We start from the raw sequence: 19,186 nt of genomic DNA, 5'->3' as shown, positions 1-19,186 counted from the left end.
ACTACGCTTAGTTCTGTGGCTGAAGACATCATGGTACTATGGAAAGAAACCCTAAATCCTCTTGAGGAGGGCAAATGCGACAACTTTTGCATAAACCACTGGATGGTGTAATACACAGCTCAATCCCTCAGTTTTATTGAAAATTAAAATAAAAATTCAAATACTCAAGTCAGTCACAGTCCTTTTAAGGGCAATGCATTCATAGGCAAGCTGCTGACAGGCAGACTGACAACAGATCACTTGCTGGCAAAAGCCATGATTTGCTCCTAAAAGAGAAGAAAAAGAGAAGTAATTCATAAGCATGTGTTTTAGGAAAAAACCTTTAGGCACATTCCCTTTCATATAAATGAACAACAATTCTTGGCCAGTCTTTCTAGCCACACGCAGAGAACCTATCCCTATGTCCTAGAAAATTAACAAAATCGTAGCATTCCTGTCCTTCCCAAGTAGTACAAAACTGGTATTACCAATGGGTTCTGTGCTCAGAAAAGACATCTTGGTTTGTTGTTTTTATTTTTTTTAAACAGAAAAAGAGAAAAAAAAAACTTATGAGCACTGAAGCAGCAGCACAGTCTTCCTTAATGAAGACACTGTGCCAGCAGCAGCTGCTCTGCCTTAGGAATGTACCGATTTTCAATTGAAAGTGTCTCAACTGTGACCATGACACAAGGGAAACAGGGCACCTGTGTTTAATATGAAGATGGAGAATAAATGAAATAAAAATTGAAATCCAAAGATGAGAATCTAACTTGCTGGTGCTTGGGAGCTTTGAGAGCAGAGGGCTTAAGGATCCTCACAAAAATCCAGCAACTATGTCAAGAGGGTGAGAAGTTCAGGCAGATAAGCTGCAAACAGAGGCTCTAAGACAGAAACTCCTCACCACTGCCTTCCTCAGGTAATTTCCATTTTAGAGACTTGAACTTCTGCCATGAGGGAACAATTCACGAGGCAAAACAGCACAGAAACAGTTATGTGTGGGCTGCACACTGCATCTGGGAAGTCACCCAATCTCTTAGTGAAGATGTGTCTTCACAGGCCTGTTTTCTCTGTGCATTGCTGGAATACAATTCAAGGTTTGACACTAATTTCATAGCAAAATAAAGTCAAAGACTTCTGATGACCTCTAACTCCTAATTACTGATACAGAATATAAAACACTTAGATCTTTCATATTCCCTTGTGCTCGAGTGGGAAAAAACAAGTCACTACTGAGTCATCAGTTATTTAGGAACTCCCCAGTCTCATTCAGGACACAAACCCCTCAGTTTAAACTAGTATTTTCCAACAAAAAATGTTTCATTTAAAACAAAGATCTTTGCATCTTGTGCATATTTCATTTATAATTTTGGACAATTCCTACAGCCCTCACTGAAGTGAGATCCTTACTTTGACAGGAGGCAGGGCATTTGTTGCTTGCAATCCCCATGTCCTCAGCAACACCAGAGGTGCCAGTGTGGTAGAGTACAGCCTTTTTAGCACATCAGTGGCAGCTATCAAGGAGACATTATGCCTCTGACGTTCTGTTTCAAACTTGAGGAGGTGTTTTAAGGAGCCTGGAAGAGATAATTGAATGTTTCTATTACTTTTGATGTGCCACAAACAATTGTGCATCTTATCTATAGAGCAGTTTCGTCTGGGAACTGAAGGAGAACAGACAAGTGGTCCATCTCAATAAAGACCTCTTTCCACCAGCTAGTTCTCATCTCACCACATTTCTAACTGCCATCTTGCAGAGCTTTATTTTTTTTTAAGCAGCTTTAAATTTGTGGGATGGAAACTGCATCCAAGAATTGTGAACTGCTTCGCTTCAACAAAGCTTTCAAACACAAGACAGCTGCATGCTTAACCAGAGTACTGCAGCAAAGGCCTGGAAGACTAATCCTTTACTGCCCCTGTGTTGGCTTGGAGCCTTACCCAGATCGCTCCCGTTGAAGGCTGCTGCACTGAGGTGATGAGCTAAACATGCAATATCACCAAAGCCCAGGTTCACTCCTTGTCCTGCAAGTGGGTGGACTCTGTGTGCTGCATCCCTAAAATAAGAGAAGACAGAAATTTCTTTCCCTTCTTAAAGAAAGCCACAGTAGCTGACAAACCCCAGAAGGGATCAGTGTAGCACTCCTCACCTCTTTGCAATGAACCACCTTAGAGCAGCATATGCACTTTATCCAGTACCTCCTTGCATGCTATGCTGAACTACCTGACTGCCTCTCCAGTTGTAACAAGCAAGACATAGGGGAGGTAACAAAAAGCAGGTCTGAAAGGAAAAATTATAAAGAGGTGACTAGTCAAAGTCCTCTCAGATCACACGTGGAACAGGCCTTTATTTTTTTTAAGTGACCTCAGCACAGCAGGAGCACTGTCAATGGCACACTGCACAACCACAAAGTGGACAGACATCATGAGTATAAAGGAGAGGTGGGATTATCATTGAACAGAAACAAAATCGGGTTCTTCTATGAACAGACTTATCTGTAAAGCTTAAAGACAAACATTGCTATGGGAGTCACAAAGTTAGAAAAATTAAATGAAGTTTTGATATAAAATGCAAGATCATGTGCTTTACCAAGCTATAAAGCATAGCATGCTCCCAAGCATAGAGTGGTTCATAGGTTGGAAAGATGAAAAGTGTACCACACAAAAGTGCAGCACAGCATCCAAGAATTACTAAAAAACTACCACCACACTGCAGCTGGGGCAGAGAAGAAAGTACATGTGACCTTAGAATATAAGAAATGAGGTATTTTCCTGTTTGAATGGGCCACCATACAAAAGTCTCTGACATTCCACATGAGTAATAACAAAATCGGGTTCTTCTATGAACAGACTTATCTGTAAAGCTTAAAGACAAAGATTGCTATTTTGTCATTTGTGTTCAAAAAAGGTGAGTTTAAAACTCAAAGTGGTGCTCAGAATGGCTGGTATAACATAAGGGGAAGTACAGATCCAGCATGAGATACTGGATTGTTTCACAGGACTGTACAAACCAGGAAAGGGAAATAAGTATCTTTCAATTTATACAGGGAGCACAGATAATGGGCATAAAGCTACTCATACACATGGACATGAGGGCACACAGAACAAACCAGATCTGGGTAAAGTCAAACTGGAACAATGTATCATTTCTAACATCCAACTGCTGACTGGGAGCTGCTGTTCTCACATGATTTCTAAGCGCACGCCACCCGCTCGGCCAAGGGCAGCCACGGAGCGCCTTACCCGATAAGCGCCACGCGGTGCTGGACGTACTCGGTCGCGTGGCCCACGCCGAGAGGGAACATGGCTCTGCTCTCTGGATCTACTTTAGCAACACTTGGGGGCAGCTGACGGACTGCAGTCCCTGAGGGCTTCAGGAACGAAATGGCAGAACGGAACAGGGCCCCAGCAGTGTCAATGAAGTCAGAGTGGTTTATGTTGCTCCACTGAAACAGACAAACAAATCTTTGGAAGCTGACCCAAACTAGACCCATAAAAGAACCCAGCTGAAAAAAAAATCTGAGTTCCAAATACTGAATTTTAACCACTTGGAAAAAAACTATACAGTAGTAAAAACTATCTTCGCCATTTTAGGACATACAAATTTCCAGCTAGGATGAGCATACTCTTCCTACCTTTTGGAAATTTAGGTTAACTTCTGTGACTTTCAGAACTAACCTAATTCAGTCCCAAGGGGTCATCTTTTCTTTGCTAGGTGCCTCTTTAGTATCATTCTCACCAGAGGAAGGAACTTCAGAATCCACCTCTCCCATTACTGTCATTTAAGCTACAGAATTCCGTTCTGTTTCTTAAAGTCTGTTTCTTGCCATGAGGCTGATACTTACAAAGGCAGAATTGATGCTATCCACAAAGCTTTCCTCATCCATAGCGAGAAGTTCTGATGCATGGTCATGAGATGTAGACCAGACCAGAGAGCTGGCAGTGTCAGACAGCTAGTTTAGGAGAATGTCAAGGGTAAATATCAAGAGAAAAAGAAACAAAAATAAATATTCAGTGCGAAGACTTCCCCACTGCCCTGTCTCACACCATCAGTCCCTCTGAAAATTACAGTTCCTGCCCAACTTGTTACAAGTGGGAAATGCCAAGGATAGAGTGAGACAGCAGGAGCAGGAAAACACAATAAATCAAGAGTGAAGGGCAGATGTGCAAATTCTTAAGAGACAGAACCAACACAGAAAGGCATGGACAGAAATAAATTTACTAGACTACAAAAATATTTTAAAACCTTTAAAGAAATGCAGACACCTTACCGGAAGAAGCGCAATTGGCCCGGTGGGAAGGAACCGCTGCCATGCTACATTGTTGTCTGTGGCCTGCAGTGGAAAGAAGCAAGTGGGCAGCAAGCCAGATCACCCTCTTAGGTTCTATTGCTTATGGAAGAGTCAGTTTAGCAGAATTTTACCTCAGATAAATGCAGAGTTGCCACCACAGCTGACTGGTCATACTGATGTTCGATGTTCTTAATTTCAGCTCCCTTCCGGACCATAGAGTTATGACCATCTGCACCAATCTGTAAAACAAAGAGATGCAAAGCAACTTCTGCAGCAGCTTCTAGAAACATTAGGAGCTAGTATTTCACTCTAAAAACCTCAGACTGCAGCTGTATATTGTCTGTTCATCCAGGGGGAAAAAAAAACCAATCCCCCCAAAACCAGAAGAGGTGGCTCTTCTCAAATTCACCAGCATCTCCTTGCACCAGGCAGAGAGAAGGCCATGCCCAGTGTCCCACATCCTCCCTGCCAGGGTTAGCCACTCACCTCACTCTAGCACTCCACGTGGGTGGAGTGGCACACATGGAATTGGAACCAAATCCAGTGGGAAGGACTTGGGTTAGAGATGATGCCTTATCAATGGAAATAAAGAGTTTAGTTACCAGCAGCTTGGTCTGAAGTCTGCGTCCATCAGCTAACTCAACTTGGACCCAAGGGCTTGTGTCACAGCCATGGGAAGGAAGGGGCCAGGTGTACCCAACTGCTTTGCTGCTGTAGAAAACCTCCACGCGGTCTGATGGGAACACAGAGTGCCATGGTCACAGCAGGACACTGACAGGAAAAAAGGAAACATCGCTACAACAGCCAAGGCCACGCGTGGCTTAACAGCACCCTAGGAGCTCACCCTACAATTCTCTCTGAAAAAACAGATATGGACAATCCCCTGTCACTGTAGGGCCTGCTCTGGACAAGGAGGTACAGATTTTTTAATTAAATCCAATTTTGAAGAGACTGTATTCTGAAGAACTACATATGCAAGTGCTTTCCAGCTCTGTAGCCTTTGGAAGTCAGATTTCTCCCTCTTTCCCAATTCCAGAAGGTTCCCATTTCTCAAGAGTTACTTGTTAGACAAATTTCTCCCTCTCAAGACTTAGCACACCATAGAAGGCAAGTAACTGAAAGCTATCTGCAGGAAATAAAACATTGAAGAAGTTGTCCACTACCTGCTACTGCATCTAACTGTTTTGTGAGAGCAGACATAATGACATCATTCTCCACTATGTAACCCATGTCATCTAAGTCATCTTTCTCAAAAACGATCATGGCTTCTGAACAAGCATCCCACACCTACGAAGAAAAAATACATTACATGAAGCTATGTGATAAAGAAGTCCATTTCAGGGACTGAACAGCAAAAAGACACAGTAATCTAGAAATATAGAACTGGACAAAACATCCTGAATTACTGTCCATTCCCAGCTACTAAAGTGCACCACGTAACTAATTTCATTAAATGATTTAGCTTAAGCTCAAAAAGTAATTCCAAGTCAAGTTTTTCATCCCTACTTTTCTGTTACATAATTGACTAGGAAGCTATGCTACAACCTGCTGTAGGGTAACCCCAGCAGGCAGCTCAGTCCCACGCCACTGCTTCCTTACTCCCTGCACTGAGGTGGGGAAGAAAACTGGAAGGGTGAAAGTACAAAACTCATGGCTTGAGGTAAATGCAGTTTAATAGGAAAGGCAAAAGCCACATGTGCAAGGAAAGCAAAACATGGAATTAATTCACTGCTTCCCAAGGCTAAGCAGGTGTTTAGCCATCTCCAGGAGAGCAGGGCCCCATCAAGCATAATGGTTACCTGGGAAGACAAACGCCATTACTCCCAACTTCCCATCTTTCCTTCTTCTTTTCCTCAGCTTTTATTGCTGAGCATGACAGCATATGGTATGGATTATCAGCCAGGGTCAGTTGTCCAGCCTGTGTACCCTCCCAGCTTCTTGTGCACCTCCAGCCTGCTCACTGGCAGGGCAGTGTGAGAAAGCCTTGGCACTGTAAGCAGTGATCAGCAATAACTAAAACATCCCTGTGTTATCAGCACAAATCTGACACACTGTCCCATACAAGCCACCGTGAAGAGAAGAAACTCTATCCCAGCCAAACCAATACACTCTTTACCTTTATTTCCTGGCTAATACCCAAGCCTCAGTATCTACAGCTGCCATTAGGAATCCACCTTTCAGCCTGTAACATCAAGACCCTGAGGACAGGTGTTTTTGAGCAGACTGCTACCCACAAAAAAGGGACAGAAATGAACATAAGATTGACCTGCCCTTTACCATAGAAAGAAAAACCTTTGTGTCATTGATGCAAGTACTTTTGAGAATTCAGAGTAGACAGACACATGGTGTATCTGCAGCCCTAAGGCACCTGCATTCGCCGGAACGGTTTGAGTCTCAGGCTGCAGACATGATCCCAGGCACCACAACCTGAAAAAGGACAGAAATACACAGAGATACAGGCTCACATGGGACACTGAGACCAAAACTAAACTGAAGCTCACTCCACACTCTCCTCCACTCTCCCCTGACTATACTCAGGCTTGGCTTGCACCATCCCTAGACAGTGCCAGGTCTGCCTCAGTGCTATCACAGCTCCAGAATCACATTGTTAATACAAACCAGCAGGAACAGCACTCCCTCAACCTCTGACCTAACAGACAACTCTCCCTGTCCCATCACTGGGTAATAAAACAGACAGAGAAATGCACAGCATTATTGTAGAGAACATTTCTTTCTCCATAAGGAATCTAGGCTCAGATATCTCTTTAAAATGACAATTAATCCTCATTAATTGAGGACTGAGTTACCAGACGACAAAGCACTAAACTTCTTTTGTGAATAGAACATTCCAGGTGCTGTAGAGAGCACCTTACAACCTTTCACTAGCCTAAAGTCACAAATATTTATATAATAACAAATCAGACCAAGATACCAGAACACAGATCCCTGTTATGGGGAAAATTTGGATTTAATAACCACAACTCAGCATGTAGAGGCAAAGGCAAATAATCCTACTGAGGTTAGGGTGAAGGCAACACATGGTCAAAAGGGTTTTTGTTTAAACAAAACCAGCTCAAATATAAATGTTAAAAATGCAAACAACAAAATCATACTTACTGCTTAGGAGGGTTGCTGATCCTGGGGAGATGGAACTGACCCTGTTGCTGTAACTGTCTGGCATGTGATCATATTCTTTCCTAGGACCAGCCTCCAGCAAAGCAATCTTTTTATCATGGAAGTGGATATCATGCCCTAAAATAAGCAAATTCATGCTTTGTTACAATGCTCCTGTCAAAAATCTCAAAAACAAAACACCTGAGTTTTTGTAATAAGACAGAGTAGACACAACACACTTAATAAAGAAATACATATACAATACAGGTTTTGACCAGGCAGGTAATTTGTATGTTAAAACTTTATGACTACGGTCCTGTTACTGAGATGGACAACCCTTCTGCAGCTAAAGCAAGGATCACATATTTCCCTTTTACATAAAGCTTACATTTTTATACAAATTTGTGCAATTTTAAAATAAAAAATTATTACTGGAGTATTATCAAGTGAAATTTGCAATGTTTACTCCAGAACATGTTTTCCAGAACTTAAACATAAATTCTCCTTTTAGAAGAAGGGATCAAAATAAAACTTCTGTGATACATAGCAATTACATTAATCTTTTCCCTGTACTTACATTCTGACATTGGGATAGACTTTAAACTTACGGGCAGTTTAGACTTTAAACTTCCAGTTAAAAAGAACTGAAAAAAAAGAAGACTGAAGTAAAGTGTAAAACACTGCAGCTGAGCTGGCCACACTTGCAGCATCCCAACCACTACAGATGCAGAAGGCAGTGAGGACAGAAGTGAGTCCTTGCAACATCTAGAGTTTACTACTACAGCAGCCCTAAAGACAGCAGTGTCCTGGGCACATTTTGTAGATTATGCACAGTAATGACCTCATCTCCTGAGAGATCCCAAACCTGCTTGTCAGCCTTAGATAGCACTGCTGGAGGGGATCCTTATGCCATCTCAAATCCACTGGGCTCTTGTTTAACAATACAAGCAGAACTTAGCTTGCAAGGTAAGCCCTTGTACTTGCAAAGCACTCATTGCTCAGGATCTTTGCTCTTCTGGGCACTAGTTTTTTTAGCTTTTGTCACTACTGCACCCTTCTGAATCCACACTGCAAATAAAGGAGCAGCCAGTACTCTCAGGATCCCTAATGATACAAAGCAAGCAGAAATCCATTTTAACTTGGTATTCCAGTGTTTAAAATACTGAGTTAGAGAATGAAACTTGGGATCAGATAATAATGATTAGATGGCTGGAGCAGTTCTCCTACAATGAAAGACTGAGCAAAATGGGTTTGTTCCGCCTGGAAAAGAGATGGCTTGGGGTGGGGGGCTGAATTGTGGCCTTACAGTACCTGAAGGGAGCCCACAAGAAAGACCAAAAGGGACTTTTTCGGAGATCATGTAGTGAGAGGACAAGGGGAAATGGATTCAAAGTGAAAGAGAGTAGGCTTAGATTAGATATGAGGAGGCAGTTCTTTGCTGTGAGGATGGTGAGACACTGGAACAGGTTGCTCAGCTCTAAATGTCCCAGCCCTGGAGCTGTTTGAGGCCAGGCTGGACGTGGCTCAGAGCAACCTGGTCTGTGGACCTGCACACAGCAGGGGGCTGGAACTAGGTGATATTTAAGGTCCTTCCAACCCATCCTATGGTTGTATATTCAGAAAAGCATTTCAGCTATGGGTGACGTTATCCATCAGCTATTTAAGGACGAGCATGTTTGACAGAAACACTGCAGACCATAACACCGCAGTTCACGGCCCCATTAACAGCTGCGCACACGCGGATACAGCCAGGCTCACCACTGAGCAGCTCACCAAACAGCCCCAGGTCACCTTGGGAGCGCTGCCACGCGAGGACGAAGGATCCCTCAGCGGGACCCTGGACACGGAGCCCCTACCCGCGGTTATCTCACACTGCGGGGCAGCGCGTCACGGCCTTACCCAGCACGGCGGCCATGGCGCTCCCGACCATGCCCCCGCCCGACACCACCACGTCGTAGAGCGGCGGGGCGGCGGCGGCCGTCGCGGGCTGAGGCGGCGGCGCGGCCGCGGCGCTCCCGGCGGGGTGGCAGCCCCAGCGCCGGCGCTGCCCGGTTATTTCGTTTTTTCCAGGTTACGCGAGGTCCCCTCGGGCTGTAACACGCCGACTCCTGCGTTTGCCGCCGCCGGCAAGGAGCATCCTGTCGGGATGGGGGGCCGGCGGTCTCCGTTAGAACCGGGCGTGCCGTGCCAGGCAGAGTTATGGGGTGACCGCGGGGCGTTCGAAGATGAGGAGCTGGAGGGTTTCAGGAGGGAGGCGGAAGTTCTGCGTGAGAAGCTGAGGGAGGCTCTCAGGTAGGACGACACCTGGTAAGGATGGCAGGATGGGGTGCAGGATTCCTTCTCCTGGCCAGGGAGGAGGCGGAGCGTGATGTCCCAAAATGCCCGTGTGTGCAGCCAGGACACCGGCCACAAGCGTAGGCACAGCAGGGAGGATGGCGTCAGTCGGTGCCCACGTAAGCAGCTTTCACATAACACAAGAACAGCACAAATCCCCGCCTCACTCATCAGCTAATCACGCTTGAAACGTGCCAGCAGGTGACACACGTTTCTATCCAGTGTCCCGCCTTTCCAAGGGCGAGCTCTCAGACGACTTTCCTTGTGGTTAATCTAGCTTTGCATTCACTAGCAGGTCACATGTGCACTCTTAAAAGAAAGTTTATGAAGAAGAAGAGACTGCAGCAAGTGTATTGACCAGGAGTCTGTTCACACATGATCTGCACCTTCTGTCTCCCCCATTTTTTCCCCTTTGCTGTTCTTGGTCCACTCTGCTTCACCTTGATCCTTCCTTTTGCCTGCAATTATTCCTTCCCTAAAATCTAAGTTTCACTCACTTTCACAATCACCCTCAGACATCCTATGAGAAGTTTGCTATTTTAATGAGACCCAGGATAGTCTCAGGTAGGTTTTTTTTTTTCTTATTATCAATAATATGGTCGTCTTCTCAGGTACAAAGTTTCTAGCTGAACCTCTCAAACACCACACTAAAGCAGTTTCTTGTAATGACATTCCCATCAGCATCCCAGGAATGCTAGTGTTTGGTACTGTTTGTTGGGATTTGTGCATCTGTGTGCCTGATTGCTCTCCTGCATTTGTGTGTTGAGTAGCTGTTAGCAAGATAACCCTAAAGCTGGAACTTTGTGGTTTGCTTGTGGCCTTTCTGGCAATAGAGCGCTCGCAGCAAAATAAATTGCATGACAAAGCTAAGTAGGCCTAACTTCCATTTTATACATGGAAAACAAAACAAGCAAAGCTCTGCTCATGAACTTTGGTAGCAAAGTGAAATATGGAGCCTGAGAATGACAAACCCTAGGCCTGTCTTTTAACAACCAGCCCAGCCTGCGGTGTCTTTCTCTTAATCAGCAGTGTCTCCCTTCTTTTAACTCTGTTTTTTAATAATGTCACTAACTTCCCCTTCATAATGTGTTTGTCTTAGTCATACATCTGGTAACATAAGGCAGTCCAGTTCTTTGACCGACCTCACCTCAGACAGTACCTGGGATCAGCAAAAGCCTCACTTGTTTCCCAAGTCCCGCTTGAGGCCAAAAAGCGCTTCATCTCCCTGGATTCCTTCCATCACCATCCCTCAGCCTTTCAAAATGACCCTGCGGGAAGCTCGCAAAAAGTCCGAGTTGATGAAGGCATACATGTTTCTTGAACTAGACAAACAGAGAGACAAAAGGCAAAGCCAGGATGAAGCTGAATGCCAGAAACAATTCCGGGCACAGCCTGTACCTGCACATGTGTTTCTGCCCCTTTATCAGGAAATTATGGAGCAGAATGAGATTCGCAGGCAAGCAGCAACACAGAAAAGAAAGGAGCTGCTACTTTCAACACAGCGGCCCTTCAGTTTTCTGGAGAAGGAAGAGAAAAAGAAAGAAGCTATCAGACAAAAATTCCTGGCAGCAGCAACCCCAAATGAGAGCTCCAAACAGAAGCAAGCCAGTAAAAAAGTTCCTAAATCTACTTATGACTCACTTCTTGGAGATAAACTCAAAGGTAACATGCCAGGGCTCTTTCTGTAACAGCACCTCCCTGCCTGTCCCTTGCTGCCTCCATGCTGGGAGGTAAGATCATGGCTCTAGGGCATCACTTGGAGCCTCAGGCCAGCGTCCCCCCTGGTGTGTTGAGTCTCCTGTGTGTCACTGGTCACATTTTGTTCAGATACCCTTGCAGTAGAGTGCAGTTCAGTAGAACTACCCTAAGTTCAGTAGTCCTGTATGAGTGTCAGCAACAGCAGTTCTGTTCCACTCTCCAGAAAACATGGGCACATTGAGCTCTACAGACAGATTTCCATATCCATTTTGCTGCAGATTGTGACAGTCTGGGAATCTTTCCCTATACTGGATTCCATACCTTTGGTTACACTAAAGGGACTGAGATGATTTGTGGCACAAACATGAAGACAGATGTAGTGCCATAGGTCTCCAAGGTCCATGCAGTATCTTAGATCTGACAATTTTACTCCTATTCAAGTGATCCATTCTGCACAGAACCCCTAGGAGAGGAGAAAAATATTTCCTGAGCCCAAATCAGGCAACTAGTTTGGCTCTAAGTGATAGTGTAGTAGTCCAGTCTCTCATGCCAGTCTCTGATGCATGCAGTATCTTAGATCTGACAATTTTACTCCTATTCAACCAGTCTCTGATGGTTCCAGTGGCCTTCCCACTTGCACTGGCTCAGTTGCTCAAACAGGGAAAGGAGGTGCCTAGGACCATTCTAGTCAGGACAGCCAAGGAAATGTTACTGGTGCTTGCCTGCTTTCAGATGACTTAAGCCACTGCAGTTGAAAGTTTGAAGTAAGCAATTCAGACTTCATGCTTGAATGTGGGAACTAAGCCAGTCCTTAATAATTCTCATGGCTTTTCTCATTCTTTTCTCCTTTTTTACTGTTTCTGTGGTTTCTTCTTGAGGATACTCCAGTTCAGTTTTCATCAGAAAACATTCTGTTTTAACCTAAATAGATTAGACAGGTAAAAGGCAGCAAAGGACAAATCATTGTTCTATTTCTGTCTGGCATATGAGAAGGGAGGAGAAATGAACATTTCATAGTTCAGGCAATGAATGCCTATAAATTGAATCAAAACCATCTTATTTTGCAAACAGCAGTATTGACTTTTTTCCCTAAAAGCAAAAAAACAACCTTCAGCCAACTGTCTGCATTTTCATAAATATTTAGTGCTGCACAGGGAAGGACTTCAGTTTGATGCTATAATCTAAAACATATTCTATAGAAAGTTTGCCACGAAAGTTACAAAACATGATCTATCCATTAAATGTTCCTTACTTAAAGGCTTTTCCAGTATAGACAATTACTGCTGGAAAAAGTAGAAAAAGCCACTACATAGAAAAGCCATCATCTGTTACAAGTATACTTGAATGATTCATTTGTACCACACAGTCAACATAGCTGTAAGTCCCACATAAAAAGTATGGGACTAGTATGGAAGATTAACATTTCTGCAAGACAAAGGAGACAAAGGGCACAAGTTACCTGGTACCTTTAAGAACAGGATAAGTCTTGTTGAGTTATTGTCCAATAAGAGATATCTAGAAATTAATGCCTAAGAAAGAGACCCTACCATGGTTTTACTGGTATCTTTGAATTATTTTTCCCTGGGAGGCAGAGGAGAGAGGGGCTGAAAAAGGGGGAAAGGAGAGCACAGGATGTTTGGTCTCTCCTATATCTGTAGCTGCCATCATAATGGAAAGTTTAGACTTGGGTGGTGGCAATTTTTATGTCACTCACACTCTTCTCATTGCTTTCCTTTTGATCCTTTAGAAGCTGAACTCTACAGGGAAATCCGTATTCAAATGAGAGCAAAGGATTTGCTGGAGAGCTCCGCAGCTCCTATAGATACCAGCAACTGGCGGAGGGAGCCTCAGTCCCGAACTGCCACCAGAACTAAGCAGCAAAAACTTGGCTTCTTACAGGACAAAAGTTTCAGCTTCAAACCAAGGATTAATCCAGCAATACCAGATTTTGAAGAACTTTACTGGGCGTTTCAGAGGAAAACAGTAAGGAGACAAGAAGTCAAAGAGCCAACTCGTAGTAAGCCATTCAAGCTGAGAACCTCCAATCTCCATGCCAGGCAGAGGCAGGCTAATGAAAAGATAAAGGTGAGATAGCTGGATATTTCTGTGGTACTGCTTTCTCCTAGCAAGATACCAACTTCTCAAGTTTATAGCATTTAATTATTAATAGTTAACATTCTGTGACATCTGCCCTCGTATTGAGAGTACTGCAGAATTCTAGGCCAAACAAGAGAACAAAATTCTACACAAAATGAGCTATGACAGCTAAGGCTCAGTCACCCTTTCATAGCTCTAATCATGTCTCCTTCCCCTTGTCCCTCAGCCCATCCACATGTAAATATCTGCTGATGGAAGAGAGAAGAGTGAGTGCATTCTCATAGCCCAGCTGTTCTCTTTGGTAGGCAAATAACAGAGGAGATTCTGTACTAGCAACTGTCTATGAACAAATACACTGAATGAAGTTTCCTTTCTTTCAGGATTCTCAGAAGCTTTCCAAGGTTTCAGTGCAAAAAAGTTACTCTCTGCCTGGACTTTCCTCTCTCTCTTCCAACACCCTTCCTGTGCATATTACAGATGCAACTAGAAAGAGAGAATCAGCTATTAGGTAGGTAGAAAGTTTGTCTACAAGACTGTACAACTACTGACCAATGTGGAGGAAAAAACACCAGTGTTTTCCCTCATCACATCAACTATACATTTCTTAAATGTTTCTCTGTCTTCTTTCTTTGCTAAATCTTCCTCTGTCTCCCAGTTGCTTTGGAAACTGCACACCTGTACAGCTGATATTTTGCTTTTTCTCCTTGGAGGACTACAAAAGTGAAATTCCCACCTAGCATGTGGTCTGGCAGTCCACATGGGCTCATCAGTAACTTTTTTTCCACATAGATGTGCCCAAGATAACAAAAAGGAAGGGGACAAAGAAGGAATTTATTGGCTGGAGAAACAGAAAATGAAATGTCAAGCTATGCAAAAGTCTGTGAACAGCCGAGCAAAAGCACTGGATCCTCATAAAAGTCTGGAGGAAACACAAAAGGAGAAGTCAAAACAGAATAGGTCAGTATCCTACTCTGCACAAAAATAACTGTTTGCTCTTGATGAAGACCATCAGATAATTCTTTAGAACAGATTAGGTCTAAAAACATTCCTAGCCTAACCTTTTCTGGCTATTATATCCATACCACATTCATTTGGATACCTTGACAATTCCACACCTGTCCTTCCATACAGAACCATTTCCTTTAATGTTTGTAGAAACTAATTTGTACAAGCCAGTCAACTGTAATGTGTAGCTTGGTAAAGAACACATAAGAGACAAGTTTTTGTAAAAATGTGAACACAGTTTCTTGCTTACAGTCTAGAAGAGCTTTGCTAATAGGTCCATAACTTGTCAGCAATAGGGTTTTTTTTTCCCGGCATTCAGAATCAAGAGAAATACCAAAGTGATTTAAGAATGGAACACTCACTGAGAATTCATCATTCCTGATCAGCTGCAGTCAGAGGTAACCTATAGTAGACAGGCCATTTTTCCATTTCAGGCAAAATATGCAAGACAGAACAAAAGAATACAGAAAGGAGCTGGAAGAAATGAAGCTGCGAGTCAAGAACAGACCATTCCTTTTTGAACAGGTCACCAAGGTAATCAAAGTCCCAGAATGTTTCTGGGTAATAGGATAAATTGTCTTTCACTTAAGACAGGCATTAAGAAATCTAGTCTCAATTTAATTAATGGATGAGAAGGTACAGTCACATAGTCTCTGGGCTGCACTCAAAATAACACATGGAAAAGACACCAAAGAATACTTTAAATTCCTTCCTATTTTTTTCCCTGAAAAAAACCATTCAGGCTTATTTCTAGGAGCTTGCCAGTTCCTATTATGTATTGCAATCACAGTATATTTTCTGATCAAAATCAAGGCCTTATCACACCAGAAATTAAATAAATACTCTGCACCTGAATACCATAGACTACAGTTTGGAGATGCAAATTTTTTTTCTTAAAACCCTCTCCAGGTTAAGCACTTTTGATTTGTACCTCTACTGCTACAGAAGAACATTAATGTTCTGATGGTTATGTTGCTTTCATCACCTGTAGGCTTTGCAATCTGGGGCTGCATTCAGCACGTCTCAACCATCACACAGTACCAGCTGCAAATATCTGTTGCACCTGAGGTGTAGATACAATCTGTACTGTAGCTTTTTCCCTGGGTTTTCTCTTTCATTTCCTTGCAGGAACTGCAGCTGGTTAGAGACAGTGACAATACATTGACAATATGCTGATTTGAAATTTCTCAAGGAAGTACCCTCCTGAATCAGGCTTTCTGTTCTGTTAATGGAGGCAGAGAACACACATGTGTGATAAATACTGGTAATATTTTAATGTACCAGATTGTAAGAATCCATCATTATCAATAGTGTTCACTTATGTTCATACTAGGTTTCTATCCTTCCATATAGAGCACTTTAATCTTTAGGGACAAGCCAGTCCCTCTGGAAAACCCTAATCTCAGACTACATTAATTTGCAAGGTTCATTTGGAAGCAGTGAGGATATAGGACCCAAGATGCTTGTCTTTCACTTGAGCTGATATGAAGCTATTTCACAGGCACTCTCCATTTATTAACTTCACTGTTGTTGGTTCTTACCACTTACAAGCAAATATGCTCACAGCATTTCACATAACTTGGGTTTTGCACATGTTTTTGATTTGAGTGTCAGAGTTAGGACTCAGACACAAGTATACCAGTCTGGTAAGACTGGTATGTGGTAGAATGAGGAGAACAGAAGAAGGAAGGAAAAAAAAAGAACTGAAGCAGGAAAACGTGAGCTCTGGCTTTGGGAGATGTGAGACATTGTCCTAGTGCTCAGTTTTGGTACTGTACTTTATGGATTACAAAAATTTTGGACAGGAGGTTGTGTTGTCCTCTTGTCCCCATTAGGAGCATCAGATGTACACTTCAAAAGCAGTTGACTGTTATGGGGAATCCCCAGTTCTGTGCCTTTACTGTTTTAAGTTTCAATTTCACAGCATGATGCTCGTCAAGGAGCAGAGCGTCGCTACAGACGCACCCTCCAGCGGGTTGGCCTCAGTGAAGAATTTGTAAGGAAAAAAGGGAAAGATGCCACTGACTTGCTGGAAGAAGAAACTGATGTTCACAGGTAATAAAAACAATGTAGTACAGCTCTTTTGTCTGTGACTAAAAATATTGTCCTTGTTCATGAATGCATTCCAGTTTCAATAATGTAGGAAAAATTAAATTAACTTCACTGCTCTTATTAAGCATTGTGGCTTCTCTCTCTGAATTCCTATGACTGCACCCTATTTCATATGCACGGGGCCAAGCATTTCTGGTACTAGCCCATCACTGTTTCTGCAGGCTGCCTGAGCCTCAGGGTGAAAAGGATGACTGTACTGAACAGGAAGGAGTACCTCAGGAGGAACTGAGCACAAAGGGAATGGCAACATAAAAGCCTGCAGAAGAATCCATCAGTCAGTTCTTGACTTCCTTTGTTCAAGATTCTCCAGGTTAATCCTCAGGAACTTAATAGTTTAAGCTGACACCTAAGAATTGCTGTGGGGTGAGACGGGAGAATTTAGTAAAGGGAAAAAAATCAACTGTTGCTTAGAGCATGTCTTGTTCAGCCCAGCAAACCCTGCAGCCTCCCTTAGTCTTCAAAGGTGTCCCTTGTGTGACCTCTTTCCCTTTAATGGGCAACAAAACAATTTAGAGAGGTTGAAGCACTATCTTTGGATAAAAGTAGATATGAAAGATTGGAGAGGTGCATCCTCTAGTGTCAGCTCCTTGCATTCATGCCACAGAAGCACACAGGAAAGGGAGAATGCCTTCTACTGTACTAAATCTTTTTTTAGACACATCTGTGGTAGAATGCTTTCAAACAAGGTACTTCTACAAAAACAAATATCAGGATTTGACCCACCTTGGGAGAAGACTCAAAGGGAAGTCTTTCTCTGGTGTTAATTCTTCATTCACCTACTATCAGCTTGGCTTCTTCCTCCCATTAGTAAGAAGCAATAGTCTTCCTATATTAAAAAATCTCCCATGTTTCATGATCTGAAAGTGTCTCAACATCTTTCCAATTTAGGTCATTAATTTGGCCCAAAAAACAACGAAAGTTATGAAGGTTGTAATTAAACACTTTGAATGCATCACTTTGAATTATTGTTGTCCTAATTGTATGATTATTGTGATATCAAAGATAGATTTTGGAGGAAAAAAGATTAGGTGTTGCCTGCCAGGACATTGCACTCAAATGCCTGGTGCATCTTGAAAGGCAAAATTCACACTTTAGTGATCTCCCTTTGCCTGACACTAATAACCATTTCAAAAATAAAAATCTTTGCCACCTGGAATGTTTTCTGAGAATTTTGCACTTTGACATTAAAATATTTTCAAATAGATATAATGTTTCTGTATTGCTCAATTTTCCTTATCAGTCATCTTTTCCTCACTTACTTAAATACAAGATGTGTCTCTTTTTGTCACCTCAGTCCTTTTTCCTTACATTGTAATGACACAACCTTATCATCAAGTCAGAAATACAGTACTTGTCAGAGCTACCACATTAGACAAAGATATAAAACTGAAATAATGACATTTTTCAATCATAACACATTACTAAATCCAAGGATTTGTGGCCCAGGGGTTTCACACTGCTACATAACAGGGTGAATGCACCAAACTGTTTGCAACATCCTCATTAGTGACTCAGTCTCCACACTGAGAACAGGCTCCTTGGAGGGTTCCAGAAAGGCTGTTACCAGTGTACCCATTCCCACACAGGTTAAATTGTGTGGGATATCCAGAGGCTGTTATTGCTCTGGGTACCCCTGAAAGAAGTAGTGATGTAACCATATTGTCACTGTGCCTTGCCACATTGAAAGAGTAAGGAAAGAAGATTACTTCCATGAGTCTGTGGTTTAAAGCCTCTTTGTATGGATATATTTGGAGCAGTGGGACTGAAATTTTAACACATACATTTTAAAGGGTATTTACTAAAACTGGTTGCTGATTTCAATAATAATAGTTAATGGTGCTGAAAAAAAGAAATTTCCAAGTATGTGAAGTGAAAAGGGAAACCCTAAGAAAGGAGGAACAAAAGTTTAAATTATTATGCCATATCCTTTTAACAAATACTAAGGTGACATGCATGAATATAATAACAAATAAATTAAAGTCTTCATATTGGTCCCTAAACTGAAATTGCAGAAATGTGATGAAAGTAAAAGCATCAAACTATGTAACTGAAAGTCACATCTCTCTTGCTAAACAAAGTTTTGTTCTGAAAGGAGGATTACATTTCTGTAATCCTAAAAGAGAGCTGTAGTCCCTTAATATGTCTCAAAAATTGTATGGAAATAAAGAGTTTCAACTATGGTTCTGGATTTTTGCACTTTATGAAAATATTTGGTTATATTCAGTTACAAGATTTACAGCCTGTTCAGCTAACCCACAAAAATACTGTACAAAAGAATACATCTTACTGCAGTATCTCCCATCCATTGCTGAGATGGCAACCAAACTGCATCAGACTTTGATTCCCAGGTACCTGGTGGAGCATCTGCAGGAACCTCCAGCTTACAGTACCTATACCAGCAGCAGCGCTACCTTTCCATTCAGCTAGGGAGCAATATAAATTCTAGGTATTCCCTTTGCATAGAAGCTATTACAGATACACAGTACCTCAGCAAAACTTTGCATTCTCAGTAATGCCAGTTGTGAAGGCTCTTTAAGGTAACAAAATATTCAGAACACCGT

General features: G+C 42.5%; 2 protein-coding genes across 4 annotated transcripts; one reads left to right on the top strand and one right to left on the bottom strand.

Moving 5' to 3' along the window:
* Positions 1–103: 103 nt before the first annotated feature.
* Positions 104–9,415, bottom strand: COQ6 (coenzyme Q6, monooxygenase). Of its 2 annotated transcripts, none has more exons than XM_039705205.1 (12): positions 9,279–9,415; positions 7,383–7,517; positions 6,634–6,692; positions 5,429–5,552; positions 4,868–4,998; positions 4,397–4,504; positions 4,245–4,307; positions 3,819–3,926; positions 3,217–3,419; positions 1,915–2,030; positions 1,387–1,553; positions 104–266 (listed from the first exon to the last, which is right to left on the bottom strand). In XM_039705205.1, exons 1-12 carry the CDS (start codon positions 9,307–9,309, stop codon positions 237–239), a joined length of 1,275 nt encoding a protein of 424 aa, XP_039561139.1. In that variant the 5' UTR covers positions 9,310–9,415; the 3' UTR covers positions 104–236. The 2 variants fall into 2 exon arrangements, with proteins under 2 accessions (XP_039561139.1, XP_039561140.1); XM_039705206.1 differs by having other exon boundaries at positions 9,153–9,290.
* A 39-nt stretch (positions 9,416–9,454) lies between these two features.
* On the top strand, positions 9,455–18,805 carry FAM161B (FAM161 centrosomal protein B). Of its 2 annotated transcripts, none has more exons than XM_039705199.1 (8): positions 9,455–9,583; positions 10,813–11,375; positions 13,159–13,496; positions 13,889–14,016; positions 14,298–14,465; positions 14,948–15,047; positions 16,438–16,568; positions 16,787–18,805. In XM_039705199.1, exons 1-8 carry the CDS (start codon positions 9,579–9,581, stop codon positions 16,875–16,877), a joined length of 1,524 nt encoding a protein of 507 aa, XP_039561133.1. In that variant the 5' UTR covers positions 9,455–9,578; the 3' UTR covers positions 16,878–18,805. The 2 variants fall into 2 exon arrangements, with proteins under 2 accessions (XP_039561133.1, XP_039561132.1); XM_039705198.1 differs by having other exon boundaries at positions 9,506–9,671.
* Positions 18,806–19,186: the final 381 nt, after the last annotated feature.

Source organism: Passer montanus, unplaced genomic scaffold, assembly GCF_014805655.1.
Source record: "Passer montanus isolate IOZ18808 unplaced genomic scaffold, ASM1480565v1 scaffold18, whole genome shotgun sequence".
NCBI lineage: Eukaryota > Metazoa > Chordata > Aves > Passeriformes > Passeridae > Passer > Passer montanus.
The sequence above is the reverse complement of the archived record's forward strand: the minus strand, read 5'-3'. Positions and strand labels throughout refer to the sequence as shown.

What these genes read in the sequence shown, in the direction of transcription:
- COQ6 (XM_039705205.1), bottom strand. Translation starts at nt 9,309, where the DNA reads ATGGTCGGGAGCGCCATGGCCGCCGTGCTGG. An exon ending in AACCGTTCCGGCGAATGCAG is followed by an intron (nt 5,553 to 6,633) that starts GTGCCTTAGGGC and finishes TTTTCTTCGTAG; the next exon opens with GTGTGGGATGCTTGTTCAGA. An exon ending in ATAGCATCAATTCTGCCTTT is followed by an intron (nt 3,420 to 3,818) that starts GTAAGTATCAGC and finishes TGTCTGTTTCAG; the next exon opens with TGGAGCAACATAAACCACTC.
- FAM161B (XM_039705198.1), top strand. Translation starts at nt 9,526, where the DNA reads ATGGGGGGCCGGCGGTCTCCGTTAGAACCGGGCGTGCCGTGCCAGGCA. An exon ending in AAGCTGAGGGAGGCTCTCAG is followed by an intron (nt 9,672 to 10,812) that starts GTAGGACGACAC and finishes TGTTTGTCTTAG; the next exon opens with TCATACATCTGGTAACATAA. An exon ending in GAAGAAACTGATGTTCACAG is followed by an intron (nt 16,569 to 16,786) that starts GTAATAAAAACA and finishes CTGTTTCTGCAG; the next exon opens with GCTGCCTGAGCCTCAGGGTG.